Genomic DNA, 19207 nt, shown 5'->3' on the forward strand with positions numbered 1-19207 from the left:
CAGGCATCTAGTTGTTTAACACTGCCACGCTGAGGCCGCCCATTCTACACATAAGTCTTGGCTTACGCACGCTGGGTCCTGTGGAAGAATAATTCGCCTTCGTGATATTGTGTTCCAATGATTGGGTCTATGTTGTCAATTATATGCGTAAGTACTTAAGTGTCCGTGATCTTGAACACATAGAATAAATATTTTACGTTGATGTTTGATAGTTGTATTGGAAAGGGTTCAGGTTTGAGTTTTCAATTGCTGATCAGAATAAATGTCATGATTACTAATCGACTTTTATTCCCTCTCACATGTTATATTCTGCCCCTTTTTACACTTGTGGTGGGGGGCTGTGTACCTAAATTGCCATGATTTTCAGGGGCTATACAACCAAAAGCCAGCAGATGATAACGCGAATTCGGGGGTCAACCCGCTATAACCCATCCGCTCTACATCCGCCCATTTGGGGTTATGTACCCTACTGACTTGTTTTCATGATTCAATTTAAACCCCCCAACTTCTCCTTTTAAATTGTCGACCCAAACTTGGGTATAATCAACCATGCAACTTTTTGCTTCTCATCAGCAAAGCGGCGGCTATCGCGAGCGCAGCGCAAAACAATGAAACCCCTAAACATCGTCAGTACCTACTCAAGATGAAATTAGAATCAACCTCGTCAAGGGCCTTACCATGGCTGTATTCAAGACCACGAACATATGCCTGCGCGATTGCATGCGATATTCTTTCTGGCGCTTCATCGAGATAGTCAACTCGCGCAGTGGCTTGCTTAATGATCTTCAAGACGTTGTTAGTTTCTACGACTATCGGGGTGTGTGTAAATCAGGTCGTTTACCTGTTCAGCTTCTTCCCCCTCTATGCCGAGACCGCGCAATCTTGAAGCCAAATCCACAGGCATTACCGCTTGCATCACCGTGTTACAAGTAGCCATACCTAGAATCGATCCAATCGGTACAGATAAGTATAGGCCAGATATCGCCACAGCCTTGTCTGCGGGATTTATTGCTGTTTGAAGAGCGACAAAAGTCGCAGTTGCTGAAATACCGGTACCGAAGCCACTGTGACACGCCTAGTGAGTAAAAGTCTATAAATGCCCCTCGTGTCACACTCACCCAGGAAAGATATATAGGGATTCTGCCCAATTGGTTTCTCCCTTCCATCTAAGTATCATAAGCGCATAGCAGGCGAATGATATAATTCCCGCGAAAACTAATGGTGCTTTGAAGTAACCGGTTCTTTACGGCGATTTTATCATTAGCAACATTTATTGACGGGGGTAGAATTATGAGTGAAATCGCTAACCTCCGTATCCATGCGCCCGTTAGAAGGCCTCCGATAGTATTTCCGATAACAGCAGGCATCAGATGAGCGCCTGCGACCGTGCTAGATGACCTTTCCGTTACCTGGAAATAAAGAGGAACGGAGAGCATCATCTGTTCATGTTAGCAATTGTGTCTGAAGAGTACTTCAATGACGGGAAGACATACTCCAACTTGCGCGGCTGTCTGGCAGACCATAATAACGTACCCTAAAACCATGCCCCTGTTTCTAAGCAATCTCAATGGAAATATAGGTTCCTTCGCCCATCGAGCCTCTGTTACGGCGAAGAGTGCCAACAAAACAGCTCCTAGCCCAAAGAGAGATGGAACTATTGGGCTCGTCCATGGTACTTTCTGCCCGGCGATTCTTAAAGGCAATAGAATGGATAGGAGTCCAGCGCCAAGGAAAAAGGCTCCTAAAAAGTCTATCCTAGCTAGTCGACTCTTCGAGGACTCGGCGTCTGTTCTGATCCGTCCTGTTGTCATGTTTGGAAGTATAATTCCGCAAAGAACCATAGCAAGCAAGAATATCGGTGCTTGCCCAAAGAATGACCTTGACACTATCGTCAGCATTTATCAAGTATTCAAATCTGGGAATTCTTGAACGCACCATCTCCATCCGATCGTATCAGCAAGGAACCCTCCCACTGGGCCGCCCAAACTTCGCCCAACAGTAGCTACGACGTTAAGATAGCTCTGCCATGAGCCTACGTCCCTTAAAGGAGCTATATCTAGAGGGGCCTTAGTCTTGATGCGCAATCACCTTTGGAGGGGGGGCTAAGGAGTGTAACAACCAACAACGGGCGTTCAAGCTGACTCACCAGTTATTATCACACCTGCCAAAGACATAATGCCGGCTCCTCCAGAGCCCGATATCACACGGCCGACTATGACCTGCCACATGGTCTGGCCCGCGCCACTGAAGTATGTCGTTAGTATTCGTGCACAGGCTTCGGGGTATACTAAGAGCTGCCTTACACTAAACCACTAGAAAGGGTTAGCTAACTAATCTCGATACAGGAACTTCAGTGCATAAACTCACCATCCAACAGCGAAAAGCGCGTAGGCGGTTAGCAGCGCAGGTTTCCGACCATATATATCACTCAATTTCCCATACTGTGCAATATTGCCGTTAGATACTGGTGCCTGCAGGTGATATTAATTGGGGTGTTACTCACGAGCGATTGCGTGGCTGCCCCCGCGAGGAGGAAGCTAATAAATAGCCAGGTTGAATTTTCTAGATCGTTGAACTCCGATGCTATTATGGGATGGGTTGCTATTACTAACGAGCTGTCCGCGCTCGATGTGAATACTCCTACGAAAGTGCCCGTCAGTAAGGGAGGAGGAAAAAAAAGAAAAAAAAATCAGATTAGTAATGTTGCGTCGCAACCTACCGACGAGCATAGCGATTACGACTTTAGCTATGAAGCCATTGCTGTAAGTTTGCGTCGGCTTGTTGCCGGGTGTCTCCTGTTCACGTTGTTCCTCTTCATCAGATCTTGTAGGAGTACCATAGCTCGCTATGGAAGGGCTGTCATTATAGTCGTCGCTGGACGATTGACTCGAATCCTCATAATGAGAATCGATGCTGGATGTATCTGGTTGTAGGAGCCTCGTCGTCTCATTGACCACCGATTTTGAATCGGTACCGGTTGCCATTGCGTTGCTCAAGTACCTGGGTGAGACAGTAATGCGTTAAGTGGCGTGGCCGCAGCTGCGAGTACCTTAAACAAGCGAGACCACGGGTTCAAAAAGGCAGGTAAGTAATTACTTGTAGTACCTCACATTGACTCATATCGGGCAGCCAGGCGCCCGTGGCTTTACGTAGATCGCTGCAATATTTCAGAGGTGTGCATAGAAACCTCACTTGGCCAAATCTGCGAGCACGTCATCTACCTAGCACAGCACACCATCCCTTCTTCTGCAAGTCTTATGTAATCTGTACTCTACACCAAATACGCTGAACTCTATCGTCAGCGCTTCGTTACCTTATTTCGCAAATACCAGAATCTCGACACGGCACTATTCCGACGATCTCAAAGCTCGCGCAATAGACATACAATAGGTACCTAGTACAGAATCATACTTAATTCGATCAATTCAAGTTACGGTAGTTTCTTGACTTACGGAAGTGTACCCTTAAACTTATTGGGACGCTTTCGAATTACGTATCTTTTCTTCACTTAAATACACTTACATATAGAAGGTACTCTTCCACGATAGAATCTTCAGGTATGGGTTCAATAGCCTCAAAATCCACGCTAAAGAAATGTACTTTACTTTTTAGACGATAGGTATTAACAAGATATTGCGACATAACATTAATGAATTGTATAATTAACTCCATGCTATCCCCATTTACAAATAGTCATATAAGTGGTATACTCACTAGGTTGATAATAGTATCGCGCCGCAGCGATATTAAGAGTGCCCGGGCCGCCGGGTAGGTACCTAAGATGCCCCATAATTGGCGCTATAAGCTTGCCATTCACTGACAAAAAAAGTCGCGGAAATTTAATTAGACCTCTTCAACCGCGATCAACGTTGGATGTTATTGTGGAAATTATCCTATGCCATTTAAAATATGTGCTAATTTTCATATCCCTAGGTGCCATACTAGATACCTAATGACTCCCCGCCCGCTACTATTTGTACGAATAACTTGCATATTTAGCTCCATTGGCCATTCCACATTAGGGGACCAGATCTATTCGATGCCGTGTTTCGTTTCAAACGCGAAGTTGATCCCTCACTTCGGCATATCCAGACAAGATTTGCGAGGCTCTCTCAGCACTTCGTGGCTGGAAATCGCATGGGAAAGGCAACGGCTCGAGAATGACGTGGGCATTGGTAGCCTCACTATCGAACTCGATCACCTCACCCGTCTTAGGACACTTTTTCCTAATTAAATTGAAAGCCCACAACACGCCCGCCCCTGTAACGAACATCTCGTCATCCGCGATATGTTGACCAAGACATGTCCGTCGACCCCACCCGAATGTATGCATCCCCACTCCTTCGCGAAGGTTGGGATACCGGGAGAGCGGTTCCTGGTAGGTCGGCCACTCTTTTTCTAAGTACCGTTCTGGATGGAAGTTCTCAGGGTCTGGGTAACGTTCTGGAACACGATTTATACTCCTTAAGCACTAAGTTAGATCCAAATGAGTTGTTCTAGCTAATACGAACGTCGACTCACCATTCACACGCCAAAATAATGGTACCCTTCTTAATCTTCTCGCCGCGAAACTCGTCATCCTGCTCAGCTTGGTGGGGTACACCTGTGTAACACAAGAACAGTTAACCAATCCCGTACTTAGCTAATAATAGGGGGGTTGGATATCTTACCAAGAGGAACGCCAGATCGCCATCTAGTTGTTTCCTTTAAACACGCCCGCATAATAGGCAAGTCGGCCATATTGCTTGTTGTGGGCATCTTGTCACCACAAACCCTGTCGATCTCCTCTTGGGCCTTTCTCTGCCATTCGGGGTTAAGTACCATGGCCATTAAGAAAAACAGCATCGGACCACTAATAGTCACCACACCCACAAGATTCTGGAATCCAAGCATACAGCTGGCGAACTCTTCTTCTTGTGGAGTTTGCTCTAGGCTAAGGTTGCCTTGTTGTTGAAGTCCTGTGAGGTACCGGTTCGACCATGTGTCCGCGGGTAACTCTCCTCGAAGAAATCTTTGCTTCGCAATATGAAAAGAGTTGAGCCACCAAGCCCGCTGTCGATCCTCACGTGCCCTTTCATACTTCTTCCATGGGTTAAAAGCCCACGGGATCTCCCACAGTGGCGTCATTGTATTGACGATTGGTCCCGACACAGACATTTGAGTCAATGTGCAATCAGCACTATCCCCATTCTCCTTGCCCTGCGAAGCATCATCCCAAGCTAGTCGGCTCATGATACGTCCACAATGTTCTCGTGTGTTACCATGGAACTTGGCCGGGTCGAGCAGAAGTACTGCCAAGTATCTCTTGACTTCATTCTCGATAATACCAAAAAAATGAGATCGATGGAATTCAACCATGGCGGCATGAACCCATTTCCGTTGGCGCGTCCAAATTTCTAGAGACCATTCTGTCAATAAACTCATGAAGTTACGAAGTCATGGATTTTCGTACCGTGTCTATCCATCAGTGCGACATAACCCGGTCCAGTTTTATGATCGAAAAGAGCCCTGATCTGAGGGCGCCCGGAGTATATGTGGCCCCTTTTCATCAGGAGTTCTTCGGCGATCTTCTCGTCTGAGATTATGATGAAATTCTGTCCCAGCATACTCGTCCGGTATATAGGTCCATAGATGTCGGCCCACTCCTTGAACTTCTTCCACATACAGAACCTATCTATATCATGGACTCTTCCAACAATGGGGAATTGTTGAGGTCCGGGGAATTTCTTGGTCTGCCGTCCGACCTTTTTCCTCCACGAGAGAATCTGGCTCATGGCGGAGAGCAAGAGGCTCGGCACCGCCAAATAGAAGATGAGTATCCGAATGCTTTCCATGTTGAGCAAGTTGTGGTTTACCAGAAGGCTTTGGAATGATAGAAGAGACATCCCTCCACGGAGAATAACGAGCGTAACGTCAGTATTTTATACTCGATATAAATCCGACACGATCCTGAATCGGCACCATGCGTTCGGAGTCCGATAGGTATCAACACCTGCCTCTGCTGTACAAGGGTAAATCAGCATCATAGAAGAATTTCCAACCGGACCTCAATCGTCCCATCGGGTAATGCCACAAGCCTTCTTCCTTGAGTTTGAAGCCGCTATCCATTTGATATGGGCTCGAATGTGGTCTAGAGCTCCGACGGGACGACTGGGGGGGGGAGGCGTAGCGCTTACAGACCCTTGTAGCCAACGCTGACGGATATGGTGGACCGCTTATGGCTCGCATATTCATGTGAACATATCCAACACCAAAACCGCCTTTTCTCATAGGCTATATTCCGGTGAGCCTCTCTTAGATCGAAGCCACACGAAAATTACCCCCGTTTATTGATGCGCTCACATTTAGGGCGCCGCTTCGTTTTTTTGGCTATACCTAAGCCCCGTTCAAAGGAACTGGAGAAGGCCGAAGAGCGAATAACCGTTTCTCAATTCGTCTGTCTGTGCTTTTGAGCGCACCAGTTCTTTTCGTTGCCGAGATCGTACCTAAAGTAGCCATGTCAGAACGATTGATTCCTGCGGCTTAATGGAAACCCGTGATGGGAACACTATGGCACTAAGCGCGAGGCGTCTCGGCGACGGGAAGGTTACCTCTTGGGGATGTCCGTTTTCTCCTTGCGCGAATGGCTTTTCTAGCCTGTTGACTTGTTTTGTGGTCAATCTAGGGTAGCACAGATATGCGTCGATAACTCCATCTGCATCCCTTATATGTATCTATGTGCGAGGCTCTAAGTGTTTGTAGTCATTTGGTGCCAACCAATTTTCGGTAGACCGGTAGGATTCTTGTTGACCTATCTGAATTCCGACGTCGCATTATCCCGCGCCTACAATACGTTGCAGCACATCCGGCCCCATATTAATACCGATGGCACCCAAGACGGGATGCAGAAGAGGTTGATCGCATAACCCGAATGGAACCCTGCACTAAATGATTATGATGCGTCTATTTAGGGCAGAAATACTACCTATTGCTGCAATCCCCTGAAACCTGTCAAAATTTATCATATCATGAGTATATATACTCCTCTGAAGAATTTCTTATTGGCAATGAAGCCAATAATCCTCCATATAGCTTAAATGACAAGCCAATAGGATTATGCAACTCAAACGCTTGCTATCTAGGACTTACTAGATCCAGCCTCCTCACAATAGATGACCAAGATATTACACAAGCTCGAGTAAGCCTTCCCAGCCCGTTGGATGTCATAATTGTCTACAGTGTGATCTGATACGGGTAGTAGCGCAAATCAATATAAAACAAAAGAACCCGTTTGGTTGACCGTAGATACGCTGTTACACGATGACAGGGATTAGTTTTCGACCGACATAACTTGATGGCACGGAAGCGAGCACCGTTTTCGTGCCTCGAGATGTTTATGCTGCAATTTGCGGATGTGGTTGCAATTTTGAATGCTATACGACTACCTGAGTCTATTTCTGGTATAGGATATGATTGATCGTTCGATTTCTTCTCAATAAACTTGCTCACTATAAGGTAGTAGACCAACCTAGGGAGTACCTCTTACTTCGTATATTCGACATTCACAAACAACAATGGGAAGGACCAGGATATAAACCATCATTAGTAGTATCTATATCAATCTCTTTCATTATCATCAGACTGCCACGATGGTATTTATATTTATAATCAACCGTTTCCAGGTACTTACGTGCCTAGTAGTATTAAACCCTTCAAAGCACTTCTATAAACGGTGGGCTCTTTCTAGAATGCAGGTGGCAATAGAAATGCGTTACACTCGTCACCGTTGATTGAAGATTTGAATAATATACTTCCTTTATGGTTACATATGAAAATCTAATTTAGGTATAAGTGTATAGGTAAATATCCCTTCAGAAAAGGCCAAATGAAAGGACGCTTGGTGGAGATAAAAACCGAGAGTAGCATCAATAGATAACATATATATAGCTTCATGGAAAGGATTGCTATACAAAGAGCAACAACAATCACTTTGGATGCTCTCTCTCTAATAACATTGTTGTAAAATCAATACGCTGTTTACGTCCGCCGGTATATATAAATTCTCCCCGAATACCTAGATAGGTATAGTCCCGATATCCACTCTTCTCACATACTCTTATTCTCACCTCCATTGCACTATATCCCGTGAAGTCTAAGCATTTATTCGACCTGAAGAACACCATATTGGACCAAAGCCAAAATGTCACAAGTAATCGATTTTCGTGCCATGTCGCCATCACAGTTGGCTCGACATGTAAACGATCTTGCCATCCAAAATGATGTGGGAACAATTCTTGACTTATGTATAGCTTACCCCGATGTCTTTTTCGGGAAAGATTACAATATCGGTCAACGAGACGCTGACGATCATATGAGCTTTCGCCCAGGCCAAGGGCGAGGGGAAACTAGCACACCCCTAGGAAATATTGATCCCAGCCCTTACCTCAGTTTTGCGATAGAACGTGAGGGCACTCCACTTTGGTTAATCCGTGCTTTCCTACGTGGACTCGAAGACCGATATCCCAGCGCGATAAACGGCCTGTACGAAATCCTTCGGACTACTGAACCTCCACTCCATACCGCTGTACGGGCTGGCCGAGCTGATATCGTTCAAGAATTGCTTAGTAGTCCGTTCATCGAGCCCACCATGAGGCACACCGCACGTTCCGCTAAAGGGGACGAGTGTGATTTTGCGGGTCAAGCACACCCACCCTTGTGTGATCCTGATACGTTCACTACGACCTGTTTGACTGCGGTTGAGTATGCTATACAGCTTTATGTGCACCCTGACAATCAGAACAACCAGAACTTGCTCGACAATATTGAAGATTGCGCTTTAGCTCTTGTTGCTTTCGGAGAATTCCCAGCACCGGTGACAGAGGACGATACGATTGTTCCTTTCTTTGAGCAGGCAATTGTAGCAGGCATGAATAGGTATGTGATTGGCGTTTTACATCGAATTCTTATGCAACCACCGGAGTTTGGACACCGACAACTGTTAGTCCTAAAGGGACTCGCTTCGGTCCTCTTCTACGTGATCCGACTAGAGTCCGCGCCAGACGATAACCCAATCGTCAACTACATCGTTACCACGTCTCTCATAAACAGCATGTTCCCAATGCCGCTAAACCCATACTCCACCTACTTTAACCCCCTCGCAGACTGTCTAGATCAATTTAAACCGGAAAATGCGTCGAGATTACTGCACCTCCTGCAGTACTTTGACTATGCGAACACGTCGGAGGGATTAGACTACGTAGAAGCCCTTTTAGATCACGATATAATAGAGTCCCGAGCGGCGAGTGATGATCGGAACTTACCATTCTTCATCGCATACTTAGAGTACTTAGAATGGATGACAGAGGACTCGCAATTCACAGATGACGTCGCAGACCGGTTCGAAGTAAGAAAGCAGCGGCTCGTCGAGACAGCATTTAAAGCCGGTAAGGATTCGCGACAAATCGTGCTCCACGCGGTACAAGAGGGGTTCAGATCGCCGTACCTTATGCGAATCGCAATCGAATTTAACCACCTTGTAGGTGTCGCCGCGATCGCAGGTTCGTGGAAGAGGGAAGGAATATCTTTTGAAGACGAGCTGCCCGTTCTTCCAAACACTTCAACCTTTAAATCTGCTCCGCCCGCTACAGCGTTAGATGATGCTGTCAGGAGTCAGCAAATCCCATGCATCCAAGTATTACTCCATTATGGTGCGGATCCCGCGTCCGTGCAATTGTCCACATGGGGTCAACTTTACGATAGCCTTAAGAGGGACGTAAAACCGGAAAACCATCAGCTCGTGAGGGAGACATACTTTTCATACAGTTCGGACCATGGGGACTATCGACTTCCGGGCCTAAGTCTAGGAGCCTATCGCAAGCTTAATGAGAGATCGAAGCACCCTAGGTATGCCGCTGATGACATGATAGACTGGGTATGGTCAAATGTTCTGGCTGTGGTGGAAACTGCGCTTAAGCATATAAGATAAGGAAAATTGTAAGCCCTGCTACTAAGGATACATCTTTAGCTTCCACCTTTTCGCTGAGGCTATTCTGATTCGCCTTTCTTATGTGTCCTTGGTCATATAGGTTAATTAAGGGGAATTTGGGAAGGTTGTGTTGTTATTTCTTAGTTATTGTTTTATGTTTGTCAGCATATGCGATAATTATCTGGGTATTTATGTTCAGGGGCCTACTCTGTTTATGTTGATTATATGTATTTTCATAGAACAAAATTCAAGAATAATTACTGAGACATGTCTTGGCGATAACTTGACCTTGTACATATTAAAACCCTTCAATTACGTCATTCAACTACTTAAACGGTAAGCGTTGGCTTCGCCTGGTGGAATTATTTCTCAATTGGACTAAGTTAACCAATTGTGACGTGAGGTTGACGTCTTAAAGGAGGATTGTGCGTCTCTCCCTTGTGAATTCCCAAGCTTGGTTTTAATTTCAACATTCCAATCATGAAGTTTTTTTGGTCAGATAGTTGTAATTTTCCAGTAATGAAATCTTCCACCTAATTTATCTATTAGTTACAAAACATGGACCCAAGACTCAACTCGAGAAGTCTTACGTCAAGTCTTGGCCACAAAGTGGGCCAAGTCGCTCAGCTTCAGCAATATTTAGGTGCTCAAGTTATAGTGAATATATCTAGATAATAAAGTAATCAAACGAGCTTGTTTTTATGAAGTTGTTCGAGAGAAATATAATTATTCTCTGTTTTAAAGGGTACTTAAGCGAGTTACCGAGAAATACCGACGTGGGAAGCTCACCTACAAGCGAAAATGAACGACTTAGAAGATATATCACCAAGCCTTCGAAAAGAGCTCGCTGAAATTGAAAGTCAATTCAATGTCACCGGGGAAAAGCTCAAGCAAATAAGCGAAAGATTCGAGGAAGAGTTGCGAGAGGGCCTCGAAAATGAAGGATCCAATATTGTAGGCCAGTAACTTAATCCACCATCGCATCGAAAGTGTTAACGGTTAAATAGTCTATGAATGTCACCTGGGTACTTGGGCTTCCCTCTGGCCACGAGATTGGCGAATTCGTGACGGTAGATTTGGGTGGCACCAACCTACGGGTATGTTTGGTTAGGCTCAAGGGACAACCTGAAGAAATCGACGTCAAGCAACATGCGTGTCGCCTACCCCCAACGATAAAGACGGGTGATGCTAGGGCGTTATGGAATTTCCTCACGGATTCTCTTGAAGAGTTCCTTAAAGCGCATCAACTTACAGCAAATCGCAAAGACCGGTACGTATTATACCAGGTCATCTAGACTTTGTTCGCAGCAGTACTTAAATTGACTGGTTATTAGGTTGCCGTTGGGTTTCTGCTTCTCCTATCCAGCGTCGCAAGAATATATCGACCATGGAAAGTTGAAGACGTGGACGAAAGGGTTCGACATTGATGGTGTGGAGGGTGGGGATGCCGCGGCACAATTAAGGAATGCTTTGTCGAAGCGAGTAAGATATCGTCCATCACCTTTATTATCGCAGCCAAGAGTTAATAAAAATATAGGGCCTACCTTTGGAACTAGTAGCACTTGTTAATGACACAACCGGGGCCATGGTGGCTTCGGCATACAAGGATCCCAAGACGATCATCGGTGCAATATTCGGTACTGGTTGCAACGCAGCATACGTAGAAAACGTCGGTTCGATATCCAAATTGCAGACAAATTTGCCTCCAGATACTCCCATGGTCATTAACTGCGAATATGGCGCTTTTGATAACGCCCATTGCGTACTGCCGCGGACGAAATACGACTTGATAATTGACAAAGAATCACCGCGACCGGGTGAACAAAGCTTCGAGAAAATGAGTGCGGGCTTGTACCTTGGGGAGATTTTTCGGCTTATAATCCTGGATCTGCATGACAAGGGTCTGCTTTTTCCAGGCCAAGATCTAACCGATCTAAACGAACCCTACAAACTAGACACCGGGCTTTTATCTGACCTCGAAGATGATCCCCTAGATGCGTGTTGCGCCCGCCTCAAAGAATGTTTAGGTATCCATGTTACACTGAGCGAAACGAAGATGGCTTGCTTCCTAGCGAGCGTTATAGCGAATCGCGGAGCAAGGCTTTGCTCTTGTGGTATTGCCGCTATTTGCCGAATGAAGAATATAACCTCAGGTCACGTCGCGGCGGATGGGACGGTGGCGAATAAGCACCCAAAATTTAAAGAACGATGGGCGAAGGCGCTGGGTGAAATTCTGCGTTGGGACAAAGATAGGAGAGAAGATCCCATTATCATTACAAGCGCGGAAGATGGCAGTGGAGTCGGGGCTGCAGTTGTCTCAGCTATGACCCTCTATCGAATCCACCAAGGTAGCACGGATGGTGTACAGGAACGATAATTGGAGGAACTATGTCCGGTAAAAAGCAGTTTCTGACAGCGAGCGGCTCTCCTGTACTTCGAAATAAAGATAACCGACCGCTCTCACAAACGTCGGTGGTGAACAGGTTTTTCTTGGGTCGCTTAACTCTTTGTTGGAGGCACCGCTATGCGGCCTCATGGGACATAACTCGGAGAGTAGATACCTAGGTAGTTAGTCGATCGAAAATATTAATTCAAACAGGTGTGATCAAGTAATCTTATAGGGTCCCACCCAACTCAGTAACCCGAACTACACTACCAAGGTGTGCCATGATAGGAACACCGCCCAGGTACCCGCAAGGATCTGAATAGAGACTTAGCACCACCCACTTCCCCCGCAACATTGTGCTAGCTTGGGGGACTCGCGGGGGAGTATCCACAGTCTCCGCGAGAATCGCTCGTAAAGTCCCCTGATTAACTGGGTAGTATTTAATAAAGACTGCCGATAGCTCTGCCGAATTAGTATTCCCTCAGCCCGCTTCCACCTAGAAGGCTTGATAGAAGCAGGGATGTAAAGCCTCTAATTATGCTAGCTCATTTTCACTGGTTACCGGCGTTATGTTCCACAAAGATCCCTTAACTCCAGTATCCGAATCAGCGGGGAATGAACTCATAACCTCCAATAAACTCGCGTGCTCCTTTGTTTAGTCCTTTGTTGTCTCAGTACCTATCTAATGATGTAATCGACCCCCCGAGGTCCCCCGCACGTGTAGCCCGCGGGAATGGTTTATTAGTGCCTCTCACTGGAATGCTCCAGTAAAGGAAGGATCTTACGCTCAGCAGCTATAAGTGTTCATTCCCATGGCGCGGTCCCCCCGTCCTGCTAAAAAAGAGTCGGCCCTTTCACTCGCCAAACACCCAACGTCCACATAGCGTGGGAACAGCTCCGATCATCATGGCGTCTAGCAATAAGGTTCTAGATTCTAATCCGTCTGATGTCGAGCATCATGAATTCAATGGCGGAAAAGAATCTTATAATGAGATTGATCGAATTGATGCCCTTGCTACGGCAGCTGGGACCACGCTTGAGTCCTTTGCCGATCTAGATGAGAAAAAAATACTAAGAAAGGTTGAGACCCTTCTTCGTGTTTGGCGAGTCCTTATAGCCCATACGAACCATTAACTAACCCTAATACCTTCTATCAGATGGATATACGACTAATACCAATGCTTGCAATTCTGTATTTATTGTCCTTCCTGGACAGAGGAAACATCGGTAACGCCAAGATCGAAGGTCTGCAAGAAGACCTGGGGATGAGCCCCGATGAATATAATTGGTGCTTGACGGCGTTCTTCTTTACATATGCGGCATTCGAAGTCCCAAGCAATTTACTATTAAAGAGATTACGTCCATCTAGGTGGATCCCTCTTATCATGGTCGCGGTAAGTGCTTAGACACAGACGTATTTCAGTCCTATCTCTTCACGATCGACACAAGTCGCTGCATATATACACCAAGAATTTACAACCTATATTTCCCTAGTCGCTTCTTCATATCTATTTAATTGATCATTAACTAACTTCACACATTGTAGTGGGGGTCCGTAATGACATTGATGGGCTTAGTTAAGAGTTTCCAGGGCCTGCTCGTTGCTAGATTGTTTCTTGGCGTAACTGAAGCAGGCTTGTATCCCGGATGCGCTGTGAGTATCTGGATATACAATGCCCAACCCAACTAGCCAATGCTAACATATTGCCAAGTACTATCTTACTATGTGGTACTGTCGACACGAGATTCAATTTCGCCAGGTACGAATAAATCGTCGATCATTAACTGCCCCGCTTGCTTGCTTATGTCGTCAACTTGCTGACCACTCACCAGGCTATGTTCTTCTCGGCCGCATCAATAGCTGGGGCTTTCAGTGGGCTTCTAGCTTTTGCGATTGCGAAAATGGATGGCATTGGGAATTTAGAAGGTTGGCGTTGGATTTTCATCCTCGAGGGGCTTGCGACAGTAAGTGAGAACCTATGAGCACACTGCGCGGAATAAATCTAAGTCCTTCAGGTTGTCGCCGCACTCATCGCATTCTTCGTGTTATACGACTTCCCTGAAACCGCTACTTTTCTTACCGAAAAGGAACGAGAATTCGTCGTGTTCCGTCTTAAGTACCAGGGGCAGATTCAAGGGGAAAAAAAGACCGCGACACAAGTGGCTCAAGCAGATGAGTTTGACTGGAGATATGTTTTGGCGGCCTTTAAAGACTGGCAGGTTTGGGTAAACCTCGTCGTCTACTGGGGTGTAAGTTACATTGACAACATCTCGCAGACTGCAACTAATCTTCTAACATTCATAGGTCGTGTGTCCACTTTATGGCATTAGCCTCTTCCTCCCTACCATTATCAAAAACTTAGGATACTCGTCAAGCACAGCCCAGCTCATGACTGTGCCAATTTACATTACGGCTGCGATTCTAGCCGTCGTTTTTGCGTTTATATCCGATCGTGTGGGAAAGCGCAGTCCGTTCGTCATTTCGTTCTTCATCATGATGATCGTCGGGTTTGCAATGTAAGTCAAAATCCCAACCAGGTACCACATAAGTCTTACATGATTATTTACACGTATCAGGTGTATATCAACTTCCAACCCTCGAGTAGTATACGGCGGCGTTTTCGTGGTAGCTTGTGCCATATACCCCGCCTTCCCGGGCGTTGTTACATGGCTTTCGAATAATCTAGCCGGTAGTTACAAGCGCAGTGCCGGAATGGCCATTCAAATTGGAATCGGAAATCTCGGCGGGGCTATGGCGTCAAATTTCTACCGTCAGAAAGACTCTCCGCGGTACATACTTGGCCATGCCTTAGAACTCGGATTCCTCGGTGTGGGTCTTGTTGCCGCCTTCATCGCTGTCCTTGGATATACCTTCGTCAACAAGAAGAGAGACAAGGCCATGCTTAGGGGCCACGAGGCCAAGTTCACTGCGGAAGAACTCTCGGCGAAGGGCGACAAGGCAGTCACATTCCGGTATATGATTTAAGACACTGTTCTACATAAGATGAATATAAAACAGGCATTTGTTCAAACGACAAAAAGAAACCCAGCCCTATACGTGGAACAGAGGTATTGTTTCGGGGTCACATTCATAACTTAATGAAATAACCTCCTTTTTTTAATAACTAAAAGCCTAAGACTCGATTTATAACGAAGTATGGCCCTACACAAAGATTAAATAGAAATACAATAGACTATTTGGAGTTCCTTCGCACATAAAGGGATTCATTACGGAGGTATAAAGAAAAGGAAGGGCCGTTGTCTGGACCAGACTAACGACCATATGTCTCTATCTTAGACGAGAAAGTTCGTTTCAAAGCTGTTACGCCATAAATATAAAACCCCGTATATGGCGTTTTCATAGTCAGGGACTCACCTCACGCTCCTCCTACACCTGTTGTATATATTTTACTCCGTCCACGAGGGTTAATATTCGCGAAAATGTCACACTCACCACTTTTCCGGACTTCGATGCGGCTGAGGCTCGACAACAGGTGTATAGCACTGGTAAACTACGAGCTGGCCCTCGAAGAGGTCAACGCCGAACTAGAACAACCGCCTCCCAACACACGTAACTTCGACGACGAGCTATGGGCTTCTCTTCGCAAAGAACATGAGACCAAGAGGATTCGAGAAGGAATGAGAAGGGTTCGTGACAGGGTCTTGTTCGATTCAATTAAGGAGCGGCGCAAAACTCTTAAAGGTGGTAAAGTATGGCACGTTACTGTCTTCCATCAGGCGTGGATATCAAATAATCTAGGCCGACACGATGCACGAAATAAAGCTATATATAAATCAGGGTTCGCGGAATGGAGGCCCCCATTACTTCTCGAGAATTTGTGGTTCGAGCAGACCGAAATTTCTTATCCGTCGAACGCCCGAGTCTATGTAGGAGAAAGTGGCATCTTAGACCCGAGACTACTCCGCCGCCATGTAACTCCCGAGTTTGTCCCAAGGCCGCATTTCAAAAACGAGAGGAAAAGGCTTGCGGGCAAGTACATCGAGTTTGCGGAGTTCGCAGCGAAAAATGCCCATATAATGCCACGCCCTCAGGATCTATCGTCCGACGAAGGTCTCTTATCCGAAGATGAAGAAGATTCCACAGATACTCCCAGCAAGAAGAGGAAACGTGGTAAAACAGTTATCATGCAACGAACCAGAAAACCGAATCGGTTTATCAAGTTGTATGATTGCAAAGTCCACGACCGTACTCAGTTGGAATTACAGGCAATGAACCAATTTTCTCTGATGCAACAAATGCTACCTCGAGTGGAATCGCCCGCCATAGAACGAGACAAGGGAACTACGATCAAACAAGCGCAAGCTTCCCCAATAGCTGAGGATGTTGAAGAAGACCATCGCATAGAGGAACTTCGGACCCATGGAGTACGATTACCTACCCGATACCCGTACAACGAGGTAGTTGAGGGAGAAGAAGAGCAACAAAAACCAACTGTGGTAGAGTTAGCCATGTATAGAGCATGGAGACGTCGACAAAGGCACTTTTTTGATGATAGGGACTCCTATATGCAAAACAGAATTTATTATGAACAAGTACACGAACGAGACCTACTACGGGCTGGACAAGACCTCATGGCATTCTGGGCCAAGGTGAATACATGATAAACCTGGATCGGATACGTATCTGGGTAATTACGTGTAGGTAGTCTGGGTTTGTTATGGTTGTTTTCTATATGAGTATCCCAAGTACCTAGGTAGGTATAGGTAGGCGTTGGGCTTTATGCTATAAAATGTTTTATTTATAGAATCAATTACAAATAGAGCCGATATATGTATGTCACATGGACGCTACATCATTTCGAATTTAAAATTTCCCCTTTGCTGGGCGTGGTAGGAAAAGGAAGCTGATGCCTCTTTTGTCCTCTTGGGGGTTGTTATATGCATGACATCAAATTTTTAGAGGTAATATAATATAATATTTAGTTATAAAACATTTAGTTCAGATTATCATGAGACGATATAAGCTACTGTTTATTAGGAAACAAGAGGCTTATTTCGGAGTCTCGCTAAACGTACCCAGCGCTCTCACTTGAACTAAAACCTGGAGGCGTGTCTGGACTTGCGTCCCCTTTCCCTTCCCCTTACTCTCCTTCCAGTTCACTTGGAGTTGGGCTCACTTGCTCAAGGTATAGTAAATTGCCATATCGATCACGATACCGAGTACGGTAATCTCTTTGTTCCCCGTTACCACTGACACTCTCGCCCAGGTCGCTGTCAGGGTACCCGTTTTCCGGGAGTATCGTATCACTTTCTGGCTCGTCTAAATCGTCCTCCTCAAGCACATCCGCAAGACCTAGCCGTGCTAAATCCTCAAAATCAATGGGAGTGTCCTTTCCTGCAGATACCCAATGCGTCTCGGGCGATAGATCAATTTGACCAACTTCAGCGGCCGGGAAGTTATATCTATGCGGCTGGTAGAGTGGGTAAAGGGCTGGAACAAGTACGCGCTCAAAGTCGTTGCTCGGATAAAGTTCATTAAATTGCCAACTTTTTATAAGTAAACATAGTAAAGAAAATCCAAACCACTGTGAAAAGAAGAATTAGCATTGATTTTAAGGAAACTTGGATAATACAATCTGTGTCGGGTTTAAGAGAGTCTTTGCGCAGGAATACGAGGAAGCGAAATAAGGGGAAGGGAGGTAGGAGGTGTTAGTACTCACGTATTTATTACCTATGTCGACTGTGTTTTCGCCATCTCCCATGAAGAAATAACTCATGAATCCCCCTTCAAAATCCCCTGACTGTAAACCTTCAGACTCTAACGCAATTAGAGCACGTTGATAAACACTGCGTATGAATCTGCATGCATGGTCTTCATGGGACCATGAACTTTTATCCACATCAATCATTTCAACTTCGTCGCCCGTGCCGTAAGTCGCCCTTAAGGAGCCATGGATATCAATATTTCCTAGAACAGGCTGGATTAAGTTCCAACACGGGTTCTTCGTTTGTGGATTTTGTTCGAGGTAACTCAACCGGTATTCCCTAAACGGTTCCGTAACGACCAATGAGGCTATGAACTCTCTTAGGGTGTTGCCGTGATCCACATCGCTGGGGTCTCTGTTCAACCCAATTAGAGTGACCATAATCAGTTCTACTCGGCTTTTCAAGGGTCCGAGGATTTCTGAATACGGGCCACGCGTCAGAGCATTTACCTGGCGTTTATGTGCAAAACGCGTCCAAAATGCTTGGATCTTTTGGACAGCAATGCGCTTTTTCATTGCATTAAAAAAATTGAAGTACCTAAGTTCGTAGGTACCAAAATTATCCCTATCATTCGTTTTATCTTTCACCCAGTCAGTCCACTAGAACAGGAAAAATTAGTTATTTCCCATTAAGCTAGAGGTTTCAAATCATTCACATAAACGTGAACAAGAGCGAAGAAACAATACCACTTACCCCCCGAGCTAATCCCATCATCCATAGCTTAAGAGGCCACCAGCCTTGTTGTCCGGGCAAAGAAACCTGGTGTGGTATCCCATTTCTATTGTACCAGTCATTGGCTAGGATATCGGGGCCATCGGGGTCCTCACGAACCCGCACATACCTCCCTCTTGGGGTGTATGGGCCGCTACCGGGCCCTTCTATTATATCTTTTACGGTATTGTAGTAATGTTTTTCTAATTCGCGTGCTATGGTAGAGTGAGCCTCCACCTCTATGACCTCAAAAGGCACAGTGCTCATTTTTTCCGTCTAGGCGTAGCTAGGGTATTAAGTGTAAATAAATAACGAATATAGAATATAGAGATGTTAAACTGATATTTCTGTTGAGAAGTCGCCTCCTTGTGAACATACGACATCGCGGGTTTCTACATATATATACATTCATGATTGAT

The 19207-nt window shown here is 45.6% G+C and overlaps 8 protein-coding genes across 8 annotated transcripts; 5 read left to right on the top strand and 3 right to left on the bottom strand.

Moving 5' to 3' along the window:
* Positions 1–233: 233 nt before the first annotated feature.
* F4822DRAFT_416915 (MFS general substrate transporter) lies at positions 234–3178 on the bottom strand. Its single transcript, XM_051459384.1, has 12 exons — positions 2720–3178; positions 2504–2640; positions 2368–2441; positions 2304–2312; positions 2147–2244; positions 1936–2056; positions 1494–1878; positions 1309–1439; positions 1119–1241; positions 842–1064; positions 678–783; positions 234–617 (listed from the first exon to the last, which is right to left on the bottom strand). Exons 1-12 carry the CDS (start codon positions 2982–2984, stop codon positions 544–546), a joined length of 1746 nt encoding a protein of 581 aa, XP_051310750.1. The 5' UTR covers positions 2985–3178; the 3' UTR covers positions 234–543.
* Positions 3179–4054: 876 nt separating this feature from the next.
* On the bottom strand, positions 4055–5834 carry F4822DRAFT_433512 (cytochrome P450; the record flags this gene model as incomplete). Its single annotated transcript, XM_051461857.1, has 4 exons — positions 4055–4463; positions 4522–4603; positions 4671–5396; positions 5453–5834. The coding sequence occupies 4 exons, from the start codon at positions 5832–5834 to the stop codon at positions 4055–4057; spliced, it is 1599 nt and encodes a 532-aa protein (XP_051310751.1).
* Positions 5835–8105: 2271 nt separating this feature from the next.
* Positions 8106–9964, top strand: F4822DRAFT_446096 (uncharacterized protein; the record flags this gene model as incomplete). Its single annotated transcript, XM_051463470.1, has 1 exon — positions 8106–9964. The coding sequence occupies exon 1, from the start codon at positions 8180–8182 to the stop codon at positions 9962–9964; it is 1785 nt and encodes a 594-aa protein (XP_051310752.1). The 5' UTR covers positions 8106–8179.
* Positions 9965–10239: 275 nt separating this feature from the next.
* F4822DRAFT_416934 (uncharacterized protein) lies at positions 10240–11055 on the top strand. The gene is made up of 3 exons (XM_051459385.1): positions 10240–10497; positions 10555–10697; positions 10754–11055. The coding sequence occupies exon 3, from the start codon at positions 10766–10768 to the stop codon at positions 10928–10930; it is 165 nt and encodes a 54-aa protein (XP_051310754.1). The 5' UTR covers positions 10240–10497; positions 10555–10697; positions 10754–10765; the 3' UTR covers positions 10931–11055.
* On the top strand, positions 10240–12577 carry F4822DRAFT_416935 (uncharacterized protein). Its single transcript, XM_051459386.1, has 4 exons — positions 10240–10497; positions 10555–11233; positions 11298–11432; positions 11509–12577. The coding sequence occupies exons 2-4, from the start codon at positions 10975–10977 to the stop codon at positions 12339–12341; spliced, it is 1227 nt and encodes a 408-aa protein (XP_051310753.1). The 5' UTR covers positions 10240–10497; positions 10555–10974; the 3' UTR covers positions 12342–12577.
* Positions 12578–13133: 556 nt separating this feature from the next.
* Positions 13134–15564, top strand: F4822DRAFT_379651 (MFS general substrate transporter). The gene is made up of 8 exons (XM_051456381.1): positions 13134–13430; positions 13508–13744; positions 13897–14004; positions 14063–14110; positions 14184–14315; positions 14367–14600; positions 14656–14867; positions 14928–15564. Exons 1-8 carry the CDS (start codon positions 13257–13259, stop codon positions 15334–15336), a joined length of 1554 nt encoding a protein of 517 aa, XP_051310755.1. The 5' UTR covers positions 13134–13256; the 3' UTR covers positions 15337–15564.
* F4822DRAFT_379672 (uncharacterized protein) lies at positions 15564–17066 on the top strand. Its single transcript, XM_051456382.1, has one exon. It carries the CDS (start codon positions 15792–15794, stop codon positions 16971–16973), a length of 1182 nt encoding a protein of 393 aa, XP_051310756.1. The 5' UTR covers positions 15564–15791; the 3' UTR covers positions 16974–17066.
* Positions 17067–17452: 386 nt separating this feature from the next.
* F4822DRAFT_446098 (uncharacterized protein) lies at positions 17453–19075 on the bottom strand (the record flags this gene model as incomplete). The annotated part of the gene is made up of 3 exons (XM_051463471.1): positions 18771–19075; positions 18032–18676; positions 17453–17896 (listed from the first exon to the last, which is right to left on the bottom strand). The coding sequence occupies exons 1-3, from the start codon at positions 19053–19055 to the stop codon at positions 17453–17455; spliced, it is 1374 nt and encodes a 457-aa protein (XP_051310757.1). The 5' UTR covers positions 19056–19075.
* Between the last annotated feature and the right edge of the window lie 132 nt (positions 19076–19207).

Source organism: Hypoxylon trugodes, assembly GCF_022578975.1.
Source record: "Hypoxylon trugodes strain CBS 135444 unplaced genomic scaffold F4822scaffold_9, whole genome shotgun sequence".
In the NCBI taxonomy this organism is placed as follows: Eukaryota; Fungi; Ascomycota; class Sordariomycetes; order Xylariales; family Hypoxylaceae; genus Hypoxylon; species Hypoxylon trugodes.

Bases quoted from the DNA above. Each gene is read 5' to 3' on its own strand.
- F4822DRAFT_416934 (XM_051459385.1), top strand. From the start codon at position 10,766: ATGAACGACTTAGAAGATATATCACCAAGCCTTCGAAAAGAGCTCGCT.
- F4822DRAFT_379651 (XM_051456381.1), top strand. From the start codon at position 13,257: ATGGCGTCTAGCAATAAGGTTCTAGATTCTAATCCGTCTGATGTCGAG. The intron at 13,431-13,507 runs GTTGAGACCCTT...ACCTTCTATCAG, and splicing joins AGAAAAAAATACTAAGAAAG to ATGGATATACGACTAATACC. The intron at 14,868-14,927 runs GTAAGTCAAAAT...TACACGTATCAG, and splicing joins ATGATCGTCGGGTTTGCAAT to GTGTATATCAACTTCCAACC.
- F4822DRAFT_416915 (XM_051459384.1), bottom strand. From the start codon at position 2,984: ATGGCAACCGGTACCGATTCAAAATCGGTGGTCAATGAGACGACGAGG. The intron at 2,641-2,719 runs GTAGGTTGCGAC...GCACTTTCGTAG, and splicing joins CGTAATCGCTATGCTCGTCG to GAGTATTCACATCGAGCGCG. The intron at 2,057-2,146 runs GTGAGTCAGCTT...AGGCCCCTCTAG, and splicing joins GGCAGGTGTGATAATAACTG to ATATAGCTCCTTTAAGGGAC.
- F4822DRAFT_379672 (XM_051456382.1), top strand. From the start codon at position 15,792: ATGTCACACTCACCACTTTTCCGGACTTCGATGCGGCTGAGGCTCGAC.
- F4822DRAFT_416935 (XM_051459386.1), top strand. From the start codon at position 10,975: ATGAATGTCACCTGGGTACTTGGGCTTCCCTCTGGCCACGAGATTGGC. The intron at 11,234-11,297 runs GGTACGTATTAT...GACTGGTTATTA, and splicing joins TACAGCAAATCGCAAAGACC to GGTTGCCGTTGGGTTTCTGC. The intron at 11,433-11,508 runs CTTTGTCGAAGC...TATAGGGCCTAC, and splicing joins CGCGGCACAATTAAGGAATG to CTTTGGAACTAGTAGCACTT.